The sequence below is a fragment of the Choloepus didactylus genome, chromosome 23, assembly GCF_015220235.1.
Source record: "Choloepus didactylus isolate mChoDid1 chromosome 23, mChoDid1.pri, whole genome shotgun sequence".
In the NCBI taxonomy this organism is placed as follows: Eukaryota; Metazoa; Chordata; class Mammalia; order Pilosa; family Megalonychidae; genus Choloepus; species Choloepus didactylus.
In genome coordinates this window covers 28,513,880-28,538,151 of record NC_051329.1, presented here as the reverse complement: position 1 = coordinate 28,538,151, position 24,272 = coordinate 28,513,880, and the positions used below count along the sequence as shown (strand labels likewise).

The window sequence follows — 24,272 nt, the reverse complement described above, 5'->3', positions numbered from 1 at the left end:
ATCTAATCCATTCCTGTGGATGTGGACCCATTGTAAGTAGGACTTTTTGATGAGGCTACTTCAGTTAAGGTATGTTTCAGTTTGCTAAAGCTTCCAGAATGCAATATATCAGAAATGGACTGGCTTTTTCAATGGAAATCTATTAGGTTATGAATTTACAGTTCTAAGGTCATGAAAACGTCCAGATCAGAGCATCAAGAGGAGGATACCTTCTCTCAGGAAAGGCTGCTGGCATCTGGGGTTCCTTTGTCACATGGGAAAGCACATGGTGATGTCTGCTGGTCCTTCTCTCCTGGCTTCAAAATGGCTCTCACTCTCCAAAATGTCCCTGGGCATTTTCTCTCTAAGCATCTTGGAGCTCTCTCAGTTTCATCTGTCTTTTATCCTCTCATAGAGGATTCCAGCAAGGGGATTAAAACCCATCTTGAATGGGCTGGGTTACATCTCCATGGAAATAACCTGATCAAAAGGTCCCACCCAACAATGGTCTGTCCCCACAAGATTGGATTAAAAGGACTTGGCTTTTCTGGAGTACATAACAGATTTAAATTAGCACAAGGTGAGACCTACCTCAATCAGGATGGGTCTTAAGCCTTTTACAGGAGTTCTTTATAAATGGAAGTAAGACAAAGAGAGAAATCCACAGAAGCAAGAAACCAAAATCAACAAAACCCAGAAGAGGAGGGAGAGACTAGCAGACACCACCATGTGCCTTGCCATGTGACAGAGGGGCCAAGGATTGCAGGCTCTGGGAAGAAAGCATTGCCTTCATGATGCCTTGATTTGGACATTTTCCTGGCCTCTAACCATGAGCGAATAAATTCCCATTGCTTAAGTCAAACCATTTCATGGTATTTGCTTTGAGCAAGTAGGAAACTAAAACATGTACATAACACATTTTGTTTATCCATTCATTTGTTGAAAGATATTTGGATTTTTCCTGCTATTGTGAATAACATTGCTATAAACATTGGTGTACAAGTATATGTTTGCAACCCTGTTTTAACTCTTTTTGGGCATATACCTAGAAGTGGGATTGTGGATCAAATGATAATTCTATATTTAACTTCTCAAGGAAATGCCATATTGCTTTCCCTAGCAGCGCCGTTTTACATTCCCACCAACATTGCACTAGAGCTCCAGTTTCTCTTTATTCTCTTTAACACTTGTTTTTTGTTTTCTGTTAGTTTGTTTTTTAATAATAGCCATCCTTGTGAGTGGCGTCTCATTGTGGTTTTAGTTTGCATTTCTCTAATGGCTAAAGATGTTGAACATCTTTTATTGGCCACTTGTTTATTTTCCTTGGGGAAATGTCTGTTCAAGACCATTGCCCATTTTTTTTTGGATGGTCTCTTGTTTTTCTTGTATGCATTTAAATATGTCCATTGTATTTTGTTTTTAATTTATGTAACTTTTTATGTTGATTTATTTTCAAACTTACAGGACACTTACAAAAATAATACAAACCCCATGCAGAGAACTCCAGCATACATACTCCTACGTCTCCAGAATCCCAAACCACTAACTAATATTTTGCCACATTTGCTGTATCATTCTATCTACCTATCTGTCTGTCTTCTTGTCTATCAATCCATTTTCTGAGCACTTGAGTGTAGGTTGTACACATCATGCTCCTCAAACCCTTAATACTGCCATGTACATTTCCTAAGAACAAGGATATTCACTTATGTAACTACCTTAAGTATAGTTCTTAAGTTCAAGATATTTAACATTGATATAAAGTTTTCCGTCTATATTCCAATTTTTCTTATGTCCCAATAACGCCTCTTTGAGCTTTTTCTCCTCCCTTGCTAGATTCCATCCAGGATCACGTATTGCATTCACCACACCATCACTATCTCTTTAGTTGCTTTCTTTTTTTTTCTTAAATTGTGAGAACACAATATACAACAAATTTTCGCATCTCAACCAACCGTAAGCTTAGCTTTTTATGGGTCTAATCACATTAACAATATTGCGGTACCCTCACAACCCTCCATTACTACAACTTTCCCATCTCCTCAAAGAGAAACTCTACACCAGTTATGCACTCCCCATTCCCACTGTCCCCTGAACCTGGCAACCCATATTCTAATTTCTATCTCTATAAGGTTGCATATTCATGGGTATTTTCTTTGTAGTTACCAGGGGCTTAAATTTAACAGTCTAAATCTATACCAACCTTGTTTACTCTGATACAAACTTAACTTCAAATGTATACACAAACTATGTTCCTATATCCCTCCATGCCCCAACATTTATGTTTATAAATTACATTTATACATTATGAGTCTAAAACTACTTATTTATCTTTACATTTTATGCATTTGCATTTTAGGTTCTGATGGAAGTAAAAAGTGGAGTTACAAATCAAAAATACAATAGGACTTGCATTTATATTTTCCTATGTCATTAGCCTCACTGGATATCTTTATTTCTTCATGTGGCTTCCATTTATCGTTTATTGTCATTTCCTTTCAACCTACAGAACTCTCTTTAGCATCTCTTGTAGGGATGGTCTTGTAGGTGACAAACTCCCTTGGCTTTTGTTTAACTGGGAACATCTTAATCTCTCCCTCATTTTTGAAAGACATTTTTCTGGATATAGAATTCTTGGTTGGCATTTCTTTTGCTTTGAGCCCTATAAATATGTCACAACACTGCCTTTTTGCCTCCACGGTTTTCAATGAAAAATCATATGGAGGTTCGCTTGTACATGACATGTTGCTTCTCTCTTGCAGCTTTCAGAATTCAATTCTCTCTTCATCTTTGGTATTCAACAGTTTGATTATAATATGCCATGGTGTGGGTCTGTTTGGGTTTATCCTATTTGGAGTTTGTTGAGCATCCTGGATTTGTGTATATTCATGTCATTCATTAAGTTTGGGAAGTTTTCAACCATTATTTCTTTGGAAATTCCTTCTGCCCCTTTCTCTCTTCTCCTTCTCAGAATCCCACGATGCTTACATTGGTAGGCTTGATGGTGTCCCACAGGTTCCTCAGGTTCTGTTCATTTTTCTTCCTTCTTTCTTCTTTCTGCTCCTCAGACTGGTTTTGGTGGTCATATTTTCAAGTTCTCTGATTCTTTCTTCTGCCAGCTCCAATTGGCTGTTGAACCCCTCTAGGGAATTTTCAATTTCTATTACTGTGGGCTTCAGCTCTTTGATTTCTTTTCATAATTTCCATCTCTCTATTGATAGTCTCTTTGGGTTCATCTGTCATTTTCCTGATTTCCTTCAGTTCTTTGCCCATGTTTTCCTTTAGCTCTTTCAGCCTATTTAGAACCATTTTTTAAAAAGTCTTTGTCTAGTATGTCCCAGATATAGTCCTCCTCATTGAATTTCTAATACTTTAATATTCTCCTTTGCCTGGACCTTTGCTTCCTGTTTCTTTGTATGTTTTGTAAACTTTTGAAGAAACCTGGTGTGCTGGTTTGGATGTACTATATCCCACAAAATGCCATTATCTTTGATGCAGTCTTGTGTGGGCAGGAGATGTATTGGTGTTGATTGGGTTGGAGACTTTTGATTGGATATTTCCGTGGAGATGTTATCATGCAACTGTGGGCAAGATATTTCACTGGATAATTTCCATGGAGGTGTGGCCCTGCCCATTCAGCATGGGCCTTGATTAGTTCACTGGAGCACTATATAAGCTTGGACAGAAGGAGCCAGCTTACTACAGCCAAGAGGGACACTTTGAAGAATGCAGAGAAGCTGAGAGAGTAGCTGCAGATAAGAGACAGTTTGAAGACAGCTGTTGAAAGAAGACTCTTGCTCCGGAGAAGGTAAGAGAGGACAAACACCCCAAGAGCAACTAAGAGTGACATTTTTGAGGAACTATAGCCTAGAGGGGAATGCCCCAGGAGAAACCCATTTTGAAACCAGAACTTTGGGGCAGACTCCAGCCATGTGCCTTCCCAGCTAACAGAAGTTTTCCAGATGCCATTGGCAATCCTCCAGTGAAGATACCTGATTGTTGATGACTTACATTGAAAACTTTATGGCCTATGACTGTAACTGTGTAACCAAAATAAAACCCCCCCTTTATAAAAGCTGATCCATTTCTGGTGTTTTGCATTCTGGCAGAATTAGCAAAACTGGAGCACCTGGATATCTTGATATTTTAATGTGTTTATTATTAGAATGTAAAGTTTGAGGTTACCTTAAGCTTATACCCAGCTAACATTATGACAGAGCTTTTTCTTGGATGTCAGGGAGCTAACAACAACAGAAAGAAGAAATAAAGAAAAAATCTTTCCCAATAATTGCAGACTGACCTGTGTGGGTGTTCTCCTTCAGGGTTTTATCCATAAAAATGAGTTTAGAAACTAGCTCTAGATCAAAGCATAGGGCCTCTCTGACCCTTTCTGCACTGCATCTTGTGTTGGGCATGCATGTGTGGCCCTAAGAATTTTCCTGTTTGCATGGTTCTGAATGTCCCCTCTTCCCCAGGAAAGTTTTCTCACAGTCCCAGGCACTGCACTGTATATTCTATGGCCAGCAATCCCTTGACCCAGACAGTACGACGACTGCTCTCCCACAGCATTCTGCTTTTCTATATGCAAGGCAAGTTCTGGGATGGTGAGTTCCTCAGGATACTACCAGAGAGTCTGGACCAGAAATATTTGCTCCCAGTATGTACACAGGGGTTACTTTACTCCCTCCAGAAGTGATGCACAGTGAAACCATGAGCTGCCCCAGGCTGATGAGCGGTGTGAGGGGGGGGGGGGGGGGGGGGGGGGGGGGGGGGCCAGCTAGGGCACCAGGGGATCCTACCACTTTTCACTAACCTTTTTTTTGATTTGGTGCTTCCTCTGTTACTGCAGTCCTTTAACTATTTTCTGGATATTTGAGAAAGATGTTTCTGCCAGTTTTTGTTGTTCAAAGCTTCTATGGGGGATGGAGCCCTGAAGCATTTTGCTCCACCTTCTTGAACTATTTTTTAGGGTTGTTTGTCTTTTTCTTGTTAAATTGTAGGGGTTCTTTGTATATTTTGCATATTAAACCCTTATCCAATATATGGTTTGAGACTATTTTCTCCCATTCTGTAGGTTGTATTTTCACCTTCCTGATAATTTCCTTTGATGCACAAAAGTTTTTAATTTTGTTGTTTCTTTTGCTGCTTCTGACCCAAATCCTGGGTCACAAAGGTTTGCCCCTATGTTATCCTCTAAGAATTTTATAGTTTTAACTATTCTCTTTAACTCCTTCATCCATTTTGAGTTGATTTTTACATATGGTATGAGGTAGGGGTCAAACCTAATTCTTCTGCATGAGGACATCCAGTTCTCCCAACACCATTTTTCTTTTTTTTGAAGAAATTATTCTTTCCCCATGTACTTAGCAACCTTGTAAAGACATTGATTGGCCAGTCCCACAATGCCACAGTCTTCTGGGAGAAAGCACTGTCTTGATGACACCTTGATTTTGGACTTTTTCTAGCCTCAAAATTGTGAGCCAATAAATTCCTATTGTTTAATCCAACCCATTGCAGGGTAATTACTTCAGCAACCAGGAAATTAAAACTGGCATATATATTTATTCATATAGTTACTTATACCAGAGATCTTATTTCTTCATCCCAAGATACTGTCTAGTGTCCTTTCCTTTCTATATGGAAGACTTCCTTTAGCATTTCCTGTAAGGCAGGTCTCGTAGTGATGGACTTCCTCAGTCTCTGCTTGTCCAGAAATGTCTTAATTTCTCCCTCATTTTTGAAGGAGAAGTTTGCTGTGTATATTATTAGCAGGTAACATATTTTTCCTTTTGTCACTTTAAATATGTCCTCAAATTGCCTTCTGGCTTCCATGGTTTCTATCGAACAATCGGTATTGAGTGACATGTGACATATCACTTCTCTCTTGCTGTTTTTAAGATACTACTTTTGTCCTTGGCATTGGAAAGTTTGATTATAATGTAGATCTGTTTGGGTTCATCCTGCTTTGTATTCATTGAGCATCTTGGATTTGTATATTCATATCTTTCATCAGATTTGGGAAAATTTCTGCCATTATTTCTTTAAATTATTTTTCTGGCCCTTTATCTCTCTATTCTCCTTCTGGGATTCCTATGTTGCTTATATTGGTATGCTTGGTTTTCTTCTCTTTTTCTCATTCTTTTTTCTTTCAGCTCCCCAACTTGGATGGTTTCAATTGTTTTGTCTTCAAGTTCGCCGATTCTTTTTTCTGCCTCCTCCAATCTTCTCTTGAACTCCTCTATTGAATTCTTCACTTCAATTACTGTACTTTTGAGTTCCAAAATTTCTATTTAGTTCTTCTTTATAATTTCTATCTCATTACTGAAATTCCCATTTTGTTCTTATATTGTTTTCCTGATTTCCTTTAGTGTTTTCTATGTTTTCTTTTAGTCCATTGATCATATTTATGAGAACTGTTTTAAGATCTTTGGTTAGTAACTCCAGAGACTGCAACTCCTCTGGAATAGTTTGTTTAATTCTTTCTTCTGACTGGGCCATGCTTTCCTGTCTTCTTGCATGTTTTGTAACTTTTTGCTAAGAACTGGACATTCTGAATATTAAGTTGTGAAAAGAAAGAGAGAGGAAAGAGAAAAGAAAAAAATACTAACATCCCTTTCCCACCACAGACACAAAACAAGCAAAAAAGTTAAAGTGAATTGCCTCTCCAAGTCCCTTGTTATGGCCAGTGGGAGTCCAGAAGCTGCTGTTTTCAAGGCTGAAACCTAAGCCAGTGTTCCCTGCTCATCCCTCAGGGATCTGTCAGACCCAAAAATGACAAACAGAGAAAGAAGAGAAAGTGTCCCTGTAGAAGCTGGTTTAAGGTCAGAAGAGGCTGCTTCTGAGAAACTGAAGCTAGAATCTGTGTTGGGCCCTCAGGGATTAGCCAGATTAAACAACACAAGAAAAAGAAGAAATCCAACCAATGACAAAGTGCATTGGGTCTTTAAGTCCTGGTAAATGCTGGTGTGAGGCCAGAAGCTGCTGCCATAGAGAGGGCTGAAACCAAGGCCAGAGACTATGCTATCCCCTCAGGGATCTGTCAGACCAGGAAATGCCCACAAATAGAAGGAGAAAAAAACAAACACCAAACTGCTAGTTCTTTATGTCTAGGTGGATGTGGGAGGGGGGCTGGAAGTGCTGCTGCCCAGAGGGCTGAAACTGAGGCTGGCTTCTGCGCTAGTACCTCATGGGTTCCCTAGATCGACTGTGATGGTTCAGTTCATGTGTCAACTTGGGCAGGTTATGGTGTCCAGTTGTTTGGTCAAGCAAGAACTGGCCTAATTGCTACTGTGAGGATATTTCATGGATTTAAGTCACTAGTCAGTTGATTGCATCTATGTATGATTATATCAACAATCAACAAAGGAGAATGCCTTAAGCAACAAGAGAAGTCTCATCCAATCAGTTGAAGGCCTTAAAGGCAGAACTGAGATTTCAGCAGTCAGAAAGAAGAAAAGAAGAATTTCTGTCTCTACTTCAGCCAACCAGCTTCCTCTGGGGAATTCACTGAAGACTTTTTTTGGAGTTCCCAACTTCTGGCCGCCCTATGGAATTCGGACTTGCCAATCTGTGGGGAACTGAGTCTTCCATGTTGCCTGAGGCATATCTGGGGTGGTGGCTTAGAACGCTGAGCCGCAGGCCTGCACAAAATGCCATGCAGGCCCGCCCTGTAAAGATGTGTGTCCTTGTGACTACCATTGTCTTAAACCTAGATTGTATTCACCTGATGTAAACCTAGATTGTATACACCTGATGTAAACATAGGTATCTGGTGGGCTCTCCCCCACCTGAGCACCTTTAGCATACACACCTGATCTTCTGAAATAAATAGCTGGAGCAAGGCTGCATTGTCGTCCACTTAGCACGAGATGCAAGTGGGCCCCCTGCTCCCTTAATTCTTAGCTTTGTGTCTGTGTCTCATTCCTGCGTTGCCCTGTCAGCAATTCCAATCCCCAACGTTGTATGAACCAATTTCTATAATAAACCTCATAATATTTACACACACACACACACACACACACACACACACACACACGTAACTGTATGTGTATATGTAAATGTATGTATATATATGTATATTGGTTAAACTTCAACTGTGAGAGAAGGAGGTGTCCTTTGTCAGTCTTAGCCCCAGCTGGCCACTCCAATCCAGGCTGCTTTGCTGCAGGGCTGAGCAATGAGTGCTGGTCCCTGGTTCATGCTTTCACTTACAAAGCTGAGCTTTCAGCAGCCTCTCACTTCCTCTGGCACTTACGGAGTTCCAAATGTTCATTTTGGTTCCAGGGTTACCACCTAGTTAATTCCAGTCTCTGTCTCCAGCTTTTCATTTTCTCAAAGGAGGGAGAATTTGTAAAACTTCCTATTCTGCCATTTCGCACCTATGCTCTCTTGGCAGTTTCTTACAAATGTACACCTGTAACATGCCTTACAATTCCACTTTTAGGTATTTACGTAAGAGAATTGAAAACATATGGTAACAAAAATACATGCATTTTAAATGTTTATAGCAGATTTATTCATACAGCCCCAAACTATAACCAACCCAATGTCCATCAACATGAAGGAATGATTTGTGATAAATTCAACACCATAGAAAACTATTCTACAATAAAAAGGAACACATTACTTATTCACGCAATAACATGGATGAATTTTTAAAATGTGTTGAATACAAGAAGCCACATGCAAAAGATTACTATGGTTTGATTGCATTATATATGAAATTCTAGAACATGTAAAACTATCATGAAGAATGAAGATCAGCAGTTGTCTGGGGCCATGTATGGGGACACTGACTGCAAAGGGGCATGAGAAAAGTTTTGAGAATGATGAAAATTTTCTATATCTTACGTGAGGCTGTGATTTCACAGGTATACATCTGTCAAAACTTATGGGGCAGTGAAAATCAGTTCTTTTTTGGTATTTAAATTATACCTCAATAAAGTTGCTTTAAAAAGAAAAAAAAGAAAAACCACTTGCTGATCTGGTGATTCCATTTCTAGTAACTTATCTTACAAACATGTGACTAAACATTAATGTATAATAAATGTACATCTCAGCACTGTTTGCAATAATGAACTCTAAAAATATCCTAATTGCCTCTCAAAAGAGGACTGGTTATTTAGGTTACATGCATACAACAGAATACTGTGTAGATGTTAAAGAGAATCTAGTGGACCTCTATGTGCTGATATGGAAAAAAATCTTTATGGCATTAAGTGGAAAAGACCAAGGTAAAGAATAGTATGCATAGTATGATTCAATTTGTCTTTTAAATGGTATAAAGGTATACAATATATTATATGTTTTTAAAAGAACATATAAGAAAAACAGTAGATACAAATCAATAAAACCAAAATCTAAGTCTTTTAAAAGATGAATAAAAGAGTCTAGCCAGGATGAAGAAGTAAAAAAGAGATGACACAAACTGTCAGTATCAGCATTGATAGAGGGGACATCACTACAGATCTTACAGACATTTAAAGGATAATAAGGGAATTTTCGTGACCACAAATTTGGCAACTTAGATGAAATAGACATATCTATGAAAGACAAAAATTCCAAAAGTCACTCAAGAGAAAAATAACCCAAGTAGTCTATTAAAGAAATTGAATTTATGGCTAAAAATCTTATAATAAAGAATAATCCAGGTCCAGATGGCATTGCTGGAAAATAATATCAAACATTTAAGGAAGAAATAATAACAATTCTACACAGACTCTGCCAGAAATTGAAAAAGAGGGAATAATTTGCAACTCATTTTACAATGCTGGTATAACCCTGATACCAAAACCAGACAAAGTTATTACATAAAAAGAAAATCACAGACCAATATCCCATATGAACAAAGACACAAAAATCCTCAACAAAATATTAGTTAATCTAACCCAGCAATACATAAAAAGGGTAATACATCTTGTTCAAGTGAGGTTTATCCTGGAAAAACAAGGTTGGTTCAACATTAAAATATCAGTAAAAGATAACCCAATTTAAAAATGGGATTTAAATAGACATTTCTCCAGGGAAGACATACAATGTCCAATAAGCACATGAAACAATATTCAACATCATCAGTCATCAGAGGAATGCAAATCAAAACCACGAGATACTACTTCCCACCCACTAGAATGGCTAAGATTAAGACAAACAATGACATGTGTAGGCAAGGATGTGGAGAAATTGGAGCCCTCATACAATGCAGGTGAGAATGTATAATGGTGCTGCCACTTGGAAAACAAACTGGCAGCTCATCAAAAAGTTACACATATGGTTTTTACCAATTGATCCATAATCCACTATTGGCTTTATACCCAAAAGAAATGAAAATGTATGCTCCCACAAAATGTTCACAGCAGCATTATTCATAATATCTAAAAAGTGGAAACAATCAAAAGTCCATCATCTGATGAATGGATAAACATTTCAATAGATATAAACATTGTATATTCATACAATGTGATATTATTCAGCAATAAAAAGGCAATGAAATACTGATACATGCTACAACATGGATGAACCTTAAAAAGGTGTTAAGTAAATGAAGTGTCACAAAAGGGCAGATATCATATGATTCCATTTATATGCAATGCTCAGAATAGGCAAATCAAAAGGGACAGAAAGTAATCAGTGGTTGCTTAAGGTTGGAGGGTGGAAGAGAATGGGAATGACTACTAATGAGTACAGGGTTTCTTTTAGGAAGGATGAATGTTTAAAATTGAGTGTGGAGATGGTTGCACAACCATATGAAAATTCTAAAAAAAACACTGTACACTTCAAAAGGATGAATTTTTTTGGAATGTGAAATATATCTCAATAACTTTCCTAGACTTAGTAAATATGTAAAATAAATAACTTAGTAATAATACTAATAATAACAGTACCCCAATAAGGTAGAGGAGTTGACCTACAAGGTATCAAGACTTATTATAAAGTAATTAAGGCAGTGCAGTACTGGCACAAGGAAAGAATTGACCTATGAAACAGGAGAGCCCCAAACAGACCCAAGTATGTGGGAAACTGTGACACCTGCCAAAGGTGGCAGAGCAGACCAGTGGGCAAAAAGTGACTGTTCAATAAATGGGCTAGGTCATCTGGTTGACCATATGGGGGAAAGTGGAATTAATCACATTTTTTCACAACCTATTATACAGAAACTGATTCTAGATAAATTTAGGGCTTCAATGTCAAACTTTAAAACTTTTTAGGAGAAAATAGAGGAAAATATCTACGTGATCTCCTGTTAGAAATAAAAAAAGTGCTATCCATAAAGATTGATAAATTTAACTACATTAAAATTAAGAGCATCTGTTTTCGCACTGTGGAACTCGCATGAGGAGAGACATAGATCACTGGAATAGAATTGAGAATCCAGAAATAAACCCTTTTAAGCTTCAAAACAGGTTACTTGCAAATGGATCTTCCTACATTAGGGTTTAACAAAATTACAATTAAATCCTAATTTTTTAGTTTTACAAAATAATACTAATGATTACCTGGAAAAAATACGTAGGTTATTTCATGGTTAAAATAAATAAGTAAATAGAGATTTAAAACAATGCTGGCAAGAATAGTGTTAGCATTTAAAAAGTAGAGTGATAAATCACAACGATAGCACTACATGTCCATCTGAATGACTAAAATAAAAAGAAACTGACAACATTAAATGTGGATGACATATGGAGCAACCTGAACTCTTCCTACAGTGTTGGTGGGAATATAAAACAATACAACTGTTTTGGGGAACTGCGTAACAGTTTCTTATAAAAGGAAACATAACATCTATCCTTTAATCCAGTAATTCCAATCTTAGGTATCTATCCAAGAGAAAAGAAAGCAAAGGTTAACCAAAAGATTTGTATAAGAATGTTCATAGCAGTTTTATTTGTAAAAACAGTCAAAATTTGGAAACAGCCCAGGTGTCCATCAACAGGAGACTGGATAAAAAGTGGTATATTCATACAATGGTATACTAGTCAGCAATAAAAAAGAGCAAACTACTGATACATGCAACAACATATCAGTAGTTTGCTCTTTTTGGATGAACTTCATCCAAATTTTGGGTGAACTTCAAAATATTATGCTGAGTGAAAGAAGCTTTGCATAATAGAGTACAGGCTGTGTGGGCCCATTTATATGAATTTCTAGGATAGGCAAAACTAATGTATGGTGAAATAAATCAGAACAGCAGTAACCTCTGGGAGTGGGGCAGGGATGGCCTGGAAGGGGCATGAAGAAACTCTCTGGGGTGATGGATCTGTGCTAGATCTTGACAGAGTCTGTGTTAACAGGTGTATGCATTTGTAAGAACTAAAATAATGGTACCCTTAGGATTTGTGCAATTCACAATATGAACATCTTTCCTAAGAAAAGTAAACCAATATTGAACTCTGGGTAATGATAAATATGCTAAAGTGCTGGTGTGAAGTGCACAGTTGTCTGCAACTTACTTTGAAATACATTTGAAAAATAAGATAAAATAAATCCAATTGATTTTCAACAAAGTTGCCAACACTACTCAATGTGGGAAAGAATAGTCTCTTCAACGAATGGTGCTGGGACAAATGGATAGCCACATGCAAAAGAATGGAGTTGGACCCTTACATCACACCATATCAAAAACTTAACTCGAAAATGGATCAAAGAACGCATAACTATGTGATCATACTGTGGGCAGTTGATTGTATACCATGGATGATTGTATAGTGTGTGAATGTATTTCAATAAAACTGAATTTAAAAAAATATTATAAGTATTGATGTAAAAAGGGAAGATAGAGGGACAATGTATGCAGTCTAGTGTTTTCACAACCCCCAAAGTTTATGTGACATTTATTTAACAACATCATAAATGGTTTCTGGAATACATTACAAAAGGACACAATAGTGCAAATTTAATTAAAACATAAGCAATTCCTGAACTTACTACTATCTGAAAAATTAGTAGATCTATTGACCATTGTTGACAACACAAACCAACAGCATATATTTTCTAAGTCACAAAATGTATATAAATTAAAACAAGGCCAGACCATTCATAAAATACACCAGAAAATACAAAGAGCCTATAAATATAAGGAAAGATGCAATTCATGTACAAGATGAGAGATTCATTTAAAATATATTATTAAAAATTAAATACTTATCAAATACACTGCTAGTTGCAAACAAAACAAAGAAGAATTGCAATAAATATAGATACTATGAACCATAAAGTTCAGGGCAAATTTCAATCTTAAAATAGTAATTTATATGGAAGTTATATATAAGTTAAAATGTTTATGGAAATTTAGGATGTAGAGGAAAATAAAGCACATTTTAATTATTTGACTTAATGAATGGTGATGACTTTTGATAATTCATTAAAATTTTAATCATAAAAAAATGGATCAAAGATATAAATATCAGAGCTAAAGCTTTAAAACTCTTAGAAGACAAGCTAGGAAAGATCTTCATGACCTTGGATTTCACAGTGGATTCTTAGGTATAACTCCAAAACCACAGGCAACAAAAGAAAAACAATAGATTGGACTGCATCAAAATTAAAAACTTTTCTGTATCAAAGAACACCACTAAGAAAATGAAAAGACAACCTACAGAATGGGAGAAAATATTTTCAATCCATATATCCTATAAAATTCTAGCATCCAGAATATATAATGAACTCTTACAACTCAACAAAAGAAAGACAATCAACCCAATTTTAAAAAGGGGGAAAGGACTTCATAGACATGTCTCCAGAGAAGATGTACAATTGGCCAACAAGCAAATGAAAAGATGCTCAAAGACATTAGTCATTAAGGAAATGCAAATCAAACCACAATGACACTTCACATCCACTAGGTGTGAAAATTAATAATTTTAAGAAAAGGAAATTAACAAGTGTTGGAGAGGTTGTAAAGAAATTGGAGCCCTTGTATATTGCTGATTGGAATGTAAAATGATGCATCCACTGTGGAAAAAGTTTGGCTCTACCTCAAAAGGTTAAACACAGAACTACCACATGAATCTAGCAATACCATTCCTTGGTATACACCCAAAAGAACTGAAAATAGACATTCAAACAAAAATTTGTAGACAAATGTTCATAACTGCGCTATTCACAATAGTCAAAAGAGGAAAACAGCCCAAATATCCAACAATGAATGGATAAACAAAATGTAGTAATATCCATTGTAACAGAATATGGTAAGCCATAAAAAGGAAAGACGTACTGATACATGCTACAACAGGGAGAAGCTTAGAATTGACTATGTTAAGTGAAAGAAGCCAGACCCAAAAGTTCACATATCACATGATTACATTTATATGAAATATCCAGAATAGGTGAATCCATAGATTCAGAAAGCAGATTGGTGGTTGCCAGGGGCTGGGAGGAGGGGAATGGGGAGTAACGCTTTTGGGATAGCGGTAAATAGTAGCATAATATTGTGAGTGTACTAAATGCCACCAAATTGTACACTTTAAAATAGTTTAAAATGTAGATTTTATGTATATCTTATCACAATAAAAAAAAATAAGATGGACAGATGGATGGAGAGAAGGATAGGCAGGTGATAAAGTAAATATAGTAAGATGTTAACGGTGGAATCCAGGTGGTGGGTTTAAAGGTGTAGACTATACAATGCTCTCAACCTTTCTTTGATTGAAATTTTTTTCATAATTAAGTATTAGGGAAAAAAAGAAAACACACTTGAACACTAAAGTTAATCATTATCAGTGTGGTTTGCATGTAAGACTAGACAACATAGCACAATGCAAAGATGTCACAGGCCTGCAAGAAGCTTATAAATAGATAAGAAAATTCAGCCTCATTAGAAACCAAAGATATGCCCACTAAAATGACGAGATGCCATTTTCAACCCTCAAACGTGTTTTAAAATGCTCTGGCGTCCTGTGGTGGGAGGATGGTAGGACTAGCAGCTGAGTTTGACCCCACTTACCATGGCTGTGAGGCCAGAGGAGCTCTGTTCTTTCTCCCGGTCTCAGCAACTGTGCTGGTTTGAATGTATTATGTCCGCCAAAACACCATTATCTTTGATGTAATCTTGTGTGGGCAGATGTTATCAGTGTTAATTAGATTGTAATTCTTTGATTGAGTGTTTCCATGGAGATGTGACCCACCCAACTGTGGGTGATGACTGACTGGATAGTTTCCATGGAGGTGTGGCCCTGCCCATTCAGCATGGGCCTTCATTAGTTTACTGGAGCACTATTATATAAGCTCAGACAGAAGGAGCGAGCTTGCTACAGCCAAGAGGGATGCTTTGCAGAATGCACAGAAGCTGAGAGAGGAGCTGTAGATGAGAGACAGTTTTAATGAAGATGGCCTTTGAAAGCAGACTTTTGCTCTGGAGAAGCTAAGAGAGGTCAAACACCCCAAGAGCAACTGAGAGTGACATTTTTGACCAACTGCAGCCTAGAGAGGAATGTCGTGGGAGAAAGCCATTTTAAACCCAGACCTTTGGAGCAGACTCCAGTCACATGCCTTCCCAGCTAACAGACGTTTTCCGGACACCATTGACTATCCTCCAGTGAAGGTACCTGATTGTTTATGACCCTAAAACTGTAACTGTGTAACCAAATAAACCCCCTTTTATAAAAGCCAATCCATCTCTGGTATTTTGAATTTCGGCAGCATTAGCAAACTAGAACAGCAACCAAGGCTATAAAATTGGGGGGTGGGAGGGATCGAGCCACCTGGTGCTCAGGTTGAGAGACTAAAAGGACTGACAGAGATTAATCATACAGGTAGGCTGATGGCACAGGTTCTCAAAGTACAAGAGTTATTATTTGTGTTTATCTCAGGGTAACAGAATTACAGGTAATTTTTATTTTCTTCTAAATGCTTTTTTCCACCACATTTTCCACAATTAGTGTGTATTATCTCTGTAATGCGAAAAAAAATGTCAGAAATTATTTTAATCTCTCCCTAGCCATGGCAGCTGGCACTGTGGCTTCCCAACCATGTGGCCATGTGTTTCCAGGCCTCGGTTTCCTTGTCTGTACTATAGGAAATCATCTCTCAGATCCATCTGACTCTGACATTCTGGGATTTTATGGTTACATGATTTTCCTTCATGTGGGTAACTGAACCCTTCTCAACTCGAGGTGAGAACTCTCACATCAATACCTTTCTGATTCAAACTTGGGAAAATGTGGGAAATAAAAACACAAGTGGAAGGCCGTACTTCCCACAAGAGCAGAGCTAAATCAAGCTGAGGGCCATTTAAGAAAGCTCCAAACTTTCTGCAATTCCCAGGGGGAACCTCCCGGAAGGTGGCTCCTGCTGCTGCCGCCAGGCAGTAGGCCCCAGCTGTCCTGCAGAAAGCTATGGCCCAAGAACCCTCACCTGGAGTCCTCTCCCTGACTCAATTCCATAATGGTTCAGAGGCACCTGTGAAACAAATGCTACCTGAGGCACATCTGCTGTCTGGGATGGAGCGTCCTGACTGCAATCAGGGAGAAAGCGTGGCATTTCCAATTACCCCCCATGTCCAAACAGCTGTAACTGGCATTATCTGCAGTCATCTGAGGCCACTAGGATTACCAGCTCCTCAGAAGAGAGCTCCTCCTGGCCCCAAGCTGGCAAGCAGAAGTCCACCCTGATCAGAATAAGGGTAAGGGCAGAGGGGTGGGAAGCAGAGAGAAAGTGGAGGAAGTAGGCAATGCAGAGACAAAAGCACATGCTGGAAAAACAACCCAGAATGTCCCAGGACAGGGAGATGCTTCCTGGGTCACTCTGTATGGCCAAAGCGGTCAAAGATAAATGGGAGAATGGCCGGATCTCCATCAGAAAGAGTGGCTCCAGGCGCAGGGGTGAGTTCAAAGTAGGCACAGAAATGCTGCGGAGAAAGACAATTAATTCTAGGGCTGAGGAGACCCGGGGAGGGGTTTCCCTGTGGGGCTGGCTGACCATCAGTGCCCCACCAGAGCCCCTTCCACTCCTGGAGCCCCCTCCACATCTGGAGCAGCCCTAGGGGAAACTGCCCACTTTCAGCTAGATGCCTAGCACTCAGAAGGACCCTGCATTTCATTTAAACCTCTGCTGTGGCCGTCTTGAAATTCTTAATAATTTTTGATCAAGGGGCCCCATACTTTTGTTTTGTACTGGCCCCACAAGCTGTGCAGCCAGTCCTGCTAGGGGATGGCAGTTTTAGGGACCCCCTTCCCCAAACCCCACTCACCAAAGAAAGGGGATCAGGGTTCCAAGAAGTCCTGTCTGGCTTGGGCTCCAGCCAATGTACAATAGAAGCCAATTCCACTGATAATGCTTCCTTTGGGGTTGCCAACCCACCAAAGAGGAACCTCAAATTATAACTAACCATATTATGCAGGAAACATATCTGTCCTCTTTGGTTAGTCAAATGCAATTTTATGCCTATTCAAAGAAGACTCAGCAGATGGTAGGCTAATACAGGGAAGGCTCAGAGAAACAGGCGTCTACACAGCCCAGAGGGCACCTTAGACCAGAAAACTTCTGTGGGGGGCAATGAGGAAACAGGGGTAAGCCTTTGCACCCTTTGACTCAGCAGTCATGCTCCTGGGAATTTGTTCCGGAGAGAGTGCATGAAAAATTTTACATGCCAGAGATGTCCAGGGCAGCAGTTTGGCCAGAGTGACAATCTGGGAAGAATCTAAATGTCTAACAGAAGGAAAAAGCCTTGCACAGCCATTCAACAGATAAATATTAAGCCAGCAGCAGTGTGGGAGAGTGCTTGTTCATGATGTACAGCCATGTATTTTGTATCTCAGGGATGTAAAAAAGGATGTTCACATAAATGAAAAATACTGACCCAAAACAGAGACCTAAAAAAAGAGCCATGAGGGTAATGGAGTTATGGAAATACCATTTTCTTGAACATCTGGAATTGTTGCTGTAACAGTAAATAACTCTCAAAAAAAAAAAAAAGGAAAAGGAAAAGAAAAGAAAAAAAAAAAAAGCATAGATAGTGCAGGGATTGGCCCAGCTGAATTGGCCCAGAGAGTTAGTCCAAGAACAAAGGTTGTGTGTTTGGGGGGGTGGGAGGGATGGGGAGAGGATTTCACCAGGCAGATAAGCAGCAGCCAAATGGTTAACCAGCTGATAGTTATGCTCCACGACCCCCAACCCGACACTCGTACAAACTGTGTACCATGCAATGTAAAAAATATCCCAAGTGGAGGGATGTACCCAGTGGTCCTGACCAGCTGTCAGTTCTACCCTCTCAAGAAAAACAACATTTGTCCTCTAAGCAGCAACCACCTACGTCTGTGAGGATGCTGGGCACCACCAGGCCAGGATGTGGGCAGCCCAACAGTGCTGCCCAGGTGAGTTTCATTTCCCAACTCCACAGCCCCCTTCTACCTGGCCACACTGCCCAGTCTGAGCAAGCTACTGTTTCTGAGAATGTGCGTCAGTCACTATTTGCCGCATACATCAGAGGGAAACAGGACATAAAAGGAAATTTATCTTTGGCAGGCTGAAGCCTGCAAGTTCATCTTTATTCATACGGTTCATCTACTGGACTGGACACTGTTGCTGGTCTAAGCTGCCGGGCAGGAAAACTGGGTGTCGGGGAAAAAAATCATATCTGCAGAGGACGGTGCCATGCTCCCTGATGAGGTCAGTCAGAGACATCCTGTACACAGAGCGAGCCCCTTAGTCCAGGGCACTCAGGCTGCCCCTGTCTCCACTGTGGCTCTGAGGTCCCTCCCTTTCCATTTTGTTAGCCACCCAGAGGCCTTTCCTCCTAGCCTCCCAGAGCCTGCGCATACCCTGCTTCCATTTTGGCCTTTGCCAGGGCTCCCTACACATCACCTGTCTCTGCCTAGTGCCTGGGCAGCCCACTCTCCCTGTGCCTGGAGGCGACAGAGGCTCTTGTGTTATCCTCAGGGCCAGCCAAATGTTGCTGAGAACGGTGGCCGATAAATGTTTATATTAGCAGGGTTGGTGCACATGGTTGAGCAGGTTGTGCGCTGCACAACCCTAGGGGGCACCATTCACATCGAAGTTATAGATTGGTATTTTTATTACAACACGTTTCCAGCAAATGAAAGAAAAGAGTATTGTTTCAACAAAAATTACAACAGTTTCATACACACACAAAAAATGGAAGGAAACAGTCTTGAGAAAGGGGTGTCTTTTTCTAATTTGCCGAAGGTGCATACCAAACTGAATGGCAAAGGAACCAGTGCCCCTGTAAGCCCTTTACACTCCTTTCTCTTCAGCCTTCAGGGCAGCTCAAACACCTGCATTTCTGCCTGCAGAAATGTTCTGTTTGGCCTTGTGGAGTGTGGAAAAAAATGTTTTCTGGCCAACACTGAAAAACTGGAAGATTTCCAGTTCTTCCTGAAAACTCCTCCATTCTGTCCTTCCTTGGCCCATGTTTACACAGGACACTGAGGGACACATCCCTGCTACCAAAGCTGAGAGCTGGTTGCCCGGAACCATGGCACTGGACACCGGGCCTCCTCCCACTCGCAGGGCAAGCCCTGTTCCAGGTCCGCAGACCACCCCACCCCACTCCCACCAGCCGCAGTTTCCTCATCCTCAGAGCCAGGCACTGACAGCCAGGTGAGAAGGAAGGCCTGACCCGGAGCAGTCTGGCAATCAAAGGGGTCACCTGTCACTGCTCTTGAGGTCTACTTGGGGAGCAGGACTTAGCTGCTCTGGTCACCTCTGGAGCAGACACACCTGAGCTCTCAGACAAAGATGAGCCACCTCCACCCCCACCCCCTCATCCAAGCAGAATGTGGATTTCAGGCCCAGGGCTCCTTGTAAGCAGCAAGGCTTCCAGAGAATGGCAATTAAAACCATGAGGTGGGCCAAGGGAATAAAAACAATTTACTATTTAACAGATATATAGTTTTTCTTTTTTTTTTTTTAATTATATCTGAAATTCACCCTCAGAATAAATCCGCCCAAATTCGCGACAGAAACATGATATCAACTTTGCAGAAAGAACATAACTACTTTATAAACGATGGCTCTATGCAAAATAACAAGCTGGAAATTAAGCCCAGTCCTCTAAAATCAGAAAACATACTTTGGACACAAAATTCACCAGCAATTTTCTTTAAAGGATTCTTAAGATGGAGCCATCGTATCAGCTCCTAATGAAATAAAATTCAAATGTCTACAACTGAAAACAGATGGTGTTTCCAGGAGGAATTTGCATGGTTAAATGTGACTCCCGAGGTTTGAGGCCCAGAATCAGTGCGAGAGGACCCAATGATTAGCTTGACCACTCAGCAGGAGCAAAGCACTTTGAAACTTATGATAGATCTGAAGGCACGAGTTTAAAAGGTGCTGTTTCCTCCTAAGTTCATGTTAAATTAACTGCCTCTATGTATTAAGTCTACAAGGCCAAAGAGCCATAATTTTCTCCCAAAGTTTCCAAGTATAACAAATACACTCAAGATAAACGCAGTTAAGTTCCACTCACACAAAAACCGGCAACAAAGGTTTCAAGACATCAGGAAGGAACTGCAGGCAGAATCCTAAGGCGTTTGCAAGGTTTCCCCAATGCTGCTGGAAGGCTGATCTCGGGCGCCCTGCACACCCCCCAGGGCGGTCCTTCAGGACCACCATCCCTGGGGGCAGCACCTCAAGGGTGGCCTTCGCTCACACCCCGGCGGCCACTCACAGGGACCCTCCTGACCCGTCGCAGGTTGCTCAAAAGGCAAGGGAGGGGGGTTAGGGTCATGCTCTGAGCAAAGCCGACAGCGACCACGGACTCCCTTGTGGGCAACGCAGTAATTCTGCTCCAAGGGCATACGCAGACTCCAAGAAGAAGGGGAAGGTGGGTGGATTAAACACGGACAGCTGCTACCCTTTCTTTCCAGAAAGCTCTGGGTTCTAGTTCGTTTCCTTTGGCCGAGGTTAAGTACAGCCGCAACGCCCTCTCCAAAATGCCCCGCCTGGGAAGCGAGTCCCGGGCGCGCGCCGGAGGGGCGCAGGGACAGGGGTGCCCTGAGGATACCCTGCGCCCCCCGCGCCGCGAAAGAGTGACATCAGAGGCTCGCGTGGACTGATCCTGCAGCCAGCCCGGCGCCGGGCGGCCGCGGGAAGCGGGGCCTGCGGGCGGAAGCCGGGCAGCACTAACCCTTCTTAAATTTATTCAGGCAGCCGGAGCTGCAGAAGGAGCGCACGGAGGCCGTCTCCCAGCAGCCGCATCCCTTCATCCCCGCGGCGGGGGGCGGCCTCCGAGACCTGGGCGCTACATGGCGCCGGGCCCGGGGGGGTGCTCGCCAGGACGCGCGCAGAGCTCGGCGGGCCGCCCGGCGGAGGCGGCGGGCGCTCCGGGTCCCGGCACCGCGTTACCACAATGCACCACTGCCGCCCGCCGGATGCACGAGCCGGTTAACCCCGTCGGCGCCGCGGGAGCCCAGCGCCCCCACCCTGCAACTTCGTCCCCTGGGAGCGGGGCCTCGGCCGGTTGCAGCCAGTCCCCCATGAGCCCGGGAGCTGGGATGGTCTGGCCCGTGCGACCCCCGGGCACCCGGGACCGGGCGGGCTCCCCATTTAAATGTCACATTAATGCGAAAATCTGAGCGAAGGTGCCGCCCGCTGCAGCAAGCTTGGCGTTGCTTTATTTCAAAGGGAATGATGCCCTTGAGAGCTGAGGGCACGTGGGAGATGGGGGTGGCTTCGGGCCTGACGGTGATTCCAGGAAATCGGGGTCCCCACTGGGTCCAGGTTACCCTCTGGCTCTGCTGCAGTGGCTGGTACACCTGTGTGTGGCCACCTGCAGCCACCTGTCCACCGTCCCAGAGGAAGGCAACAGGCAGGGGCTCTCTGAGCTCTGCTGCCACAGGGCTGTGGGGTGGGGGTGGGGGGTGCGCGGGTCAATTAGGGACAAACGACCGACTCTGCCCAGACCGCGCTGAACACCAGACTCCCTGTCTAACTGCCTGTCTCACGGACATCTCAAACCAAACTGTCCAAATCTGAGCTCTCCTGCACTCTATCCGCCCTTCCAGCTGTCTTCCCCACCTCAGCTGGTAGCAGCTTGGTCCTCCCAGGTGCTCACACCAGAAACCCCCCCCCGAGTCAAACTTGATTCCTGTGTCTGGTCAGCACACCGCAAGGGCTCTACCCTTAGGACACAGTCTTTCTCAACACCCCCACTGCGGCCACCCAGGCCTAACACATCCTCAAATTCCTGGAGGTTCTTACAAGGCCTCCCAGCCAGTCTCCCTGCTTCCACTCTTGCCACTGCCCATCCCCCCACCCTGCCCCCCATAGTCTATGATCTGCACAACAGTGGAGAGATCCTCTTCCAAGGTATGGCAGATCCTGTCACTCTTCGGCTCAGGGGTCCACAGTTGTCCATGATGTTTATGATCTCATCCATTTCACTCTCCCACCCGACCTGTTCCGGCCACACTGGCCTCCTGACTTGACCCACACAGTCCCTACAAAGCAGCCCAAGCCCCAGCCCCACCCCTCGGCCCCACTCCCACCTCACCCTGCCCTGTTTATGTCTGGCTGGTCCCACTGGACTGAAGACTGAGCCATGGGACTGGGTTGTAGCCACTGCCCCATTCCCAACAGAGTCCTACCTCCCAGGAGCTCTGTCAGTGGAATTTATCAAATGCAGTTTATTGAAACTGAGTCGATCAATTTTCTCCAACTTAAAGATTTTCAAAGACACAAGGAAACTCCTGTTCCCAACATGTAATACTCAGGGAAGGTGCTGCTGGTCAATAATTCCCCTCCAGGCCAACAAGAGAATTAATCCTTAGCAACTGTGTTAAGAGTCACTGGTCCATGGGATAGAGGGCATTTAACCTACTGGGTCTTGGTTTTCTGGCTACAAAATGGAGAGCATAGTAACAATGTAAATAGCTGCCAGTCATCTGGTGCTGACCTAGTGCTGAGCGTTTCCCCTGCTTTACTTGTTTGCATTTAATCTCCACAGGAAAGCCTTGTTTGCTAGGTTCCACCAACATCCACTTTTACAAGGAAATTAAGGTAAAGTCGCTTGCCCAGGGTCACTGGGCTTGGAACTGTCCTGCTCTGGCTGAGCTCACAGGTCAAACTCTGTACCCAGCTCTCCCACTGGATCCCTTAAGTCAAACACTGCTTCCTGGGCCCCCCGAGGCCTCATGAGGAAAAGTGGGATGAGATTGGAGGAGTGTTCTGCAGGCTTTGGAAAACTTTTATGAACATTCAGGCAATTTTTAAGGATTTGCATGTGAAAGAATAAATCTGACTCAGGATGTTTAGCAAGACACACTAAGTATCATGGAATCTGGAAGCTGGAAGGAATCTTTGTAATGCATAGCCATGGCCTCCATCTCAGAACTGGGGAAGGTGAGGCAGAGAGGCTGAAGGCCTTGCTCCTAGTCTGCACAACTAATGCGTGCTGGGGTCACAGACCCCATTTCCTATCCATGTCCCCACTGTTGACCCGCCCTCACCTAGAGGCACACCTGGCTCACAGTTGTGTCACGGGCAAAAGAGGAACAGAACATACCAGGGCAAGAAACTAAAATGGTAAAGAAAAATGTGGAAGAAAATGATGCAGTCCCACAAAGGCAAACACAGACTTTATTTCTTCTTTCTACATAATTATTTTACACTATACATCACATCAAAAAAGTATCAGATTCTGCTCACATGAAATACTTAAAAATCTACAACCTGGCTTAACAGGCAGCCAGAAGGGCACCAACTGGTCCTTAAAGAAGATACATCAGCTTAAAATCTCAGTGGAGCAAGCAGCGAGGAAGCCAGAGATGGAGATAAGATGATCCACGGGTAATTCTAAGCTCTCTGCCACCTGCCCAGAGCTCCAACCCAAAGTTTCCCTCCTATCCATGTGTGGGTGAGGAATCCTAGCCCCACTGCTGCTCTCATTTGCAGGTGTCTCTTGAACAGCTCCAGCTGAGTGGCCCCTGGACACCTAAAAGTGATTTCCTAAACCTGAGTGCCCCAACTCTGAGACCTTCCAAATACCCTGCACTGGAGACCCTGGAGGCAGCTACAACCCTCCCTCCAAGCTGACCCCATGGAAAGCACAGCTGGCTTGTTCCAAGTCTGGCTTCCTCTCACGTCTATAGTTCCCATTACCGTTTTCACTTCCATTTCAAAGGCTGGCCACCCTGCTTCTACCCACTAACAGGACACTGTTGGTCAGACTCGGTTTTTCAACATGGTCCCTCCTCTGCTCGCTAATTTGGTGCACACACCCACTCTAAAATGTGCATAATATATCTCTATGTTTGTGTGTGTGGCATGTGTGTCTCCTGGCCACCCCGTGCTGGAAGGGACGGCAGAGAAACAGGTTCCTCCGGCACAGAGAACAGCAG

General features: G+C 42.3%; 1 protein-coding gene across 4 annotated transcripts in view; it reads right to left on the bottom strand.

Moving 5' to 3' along the window:
* Nucleotides 1-24,272, bottom strand: part of OSBP2 (oxysterol binding protein 2) — a 217,920-nt gene that overhangs the window by 59,525 nt on the left and 134,123 nt on the right. The window contains exon 1 of one of the 4 annotated variants that reach the window (XM_037817128.1): nt 21,062-21,192. The exons of the other annotated variants lie outside the window; for them this stretch is intronic. Within the exon in view, the coding sequence (XP_037673056.1) occupies nt 21,062-21,140 (79 nt within the window). The 5' untranslated portion in view covers nt 21,141-21,192. Of the gene's footprint in view, nt 1-21,061; nt 21,193-24,272 lie in introns of those variants that run through there. 4 annotated transcript variants of the gene reach the window in all.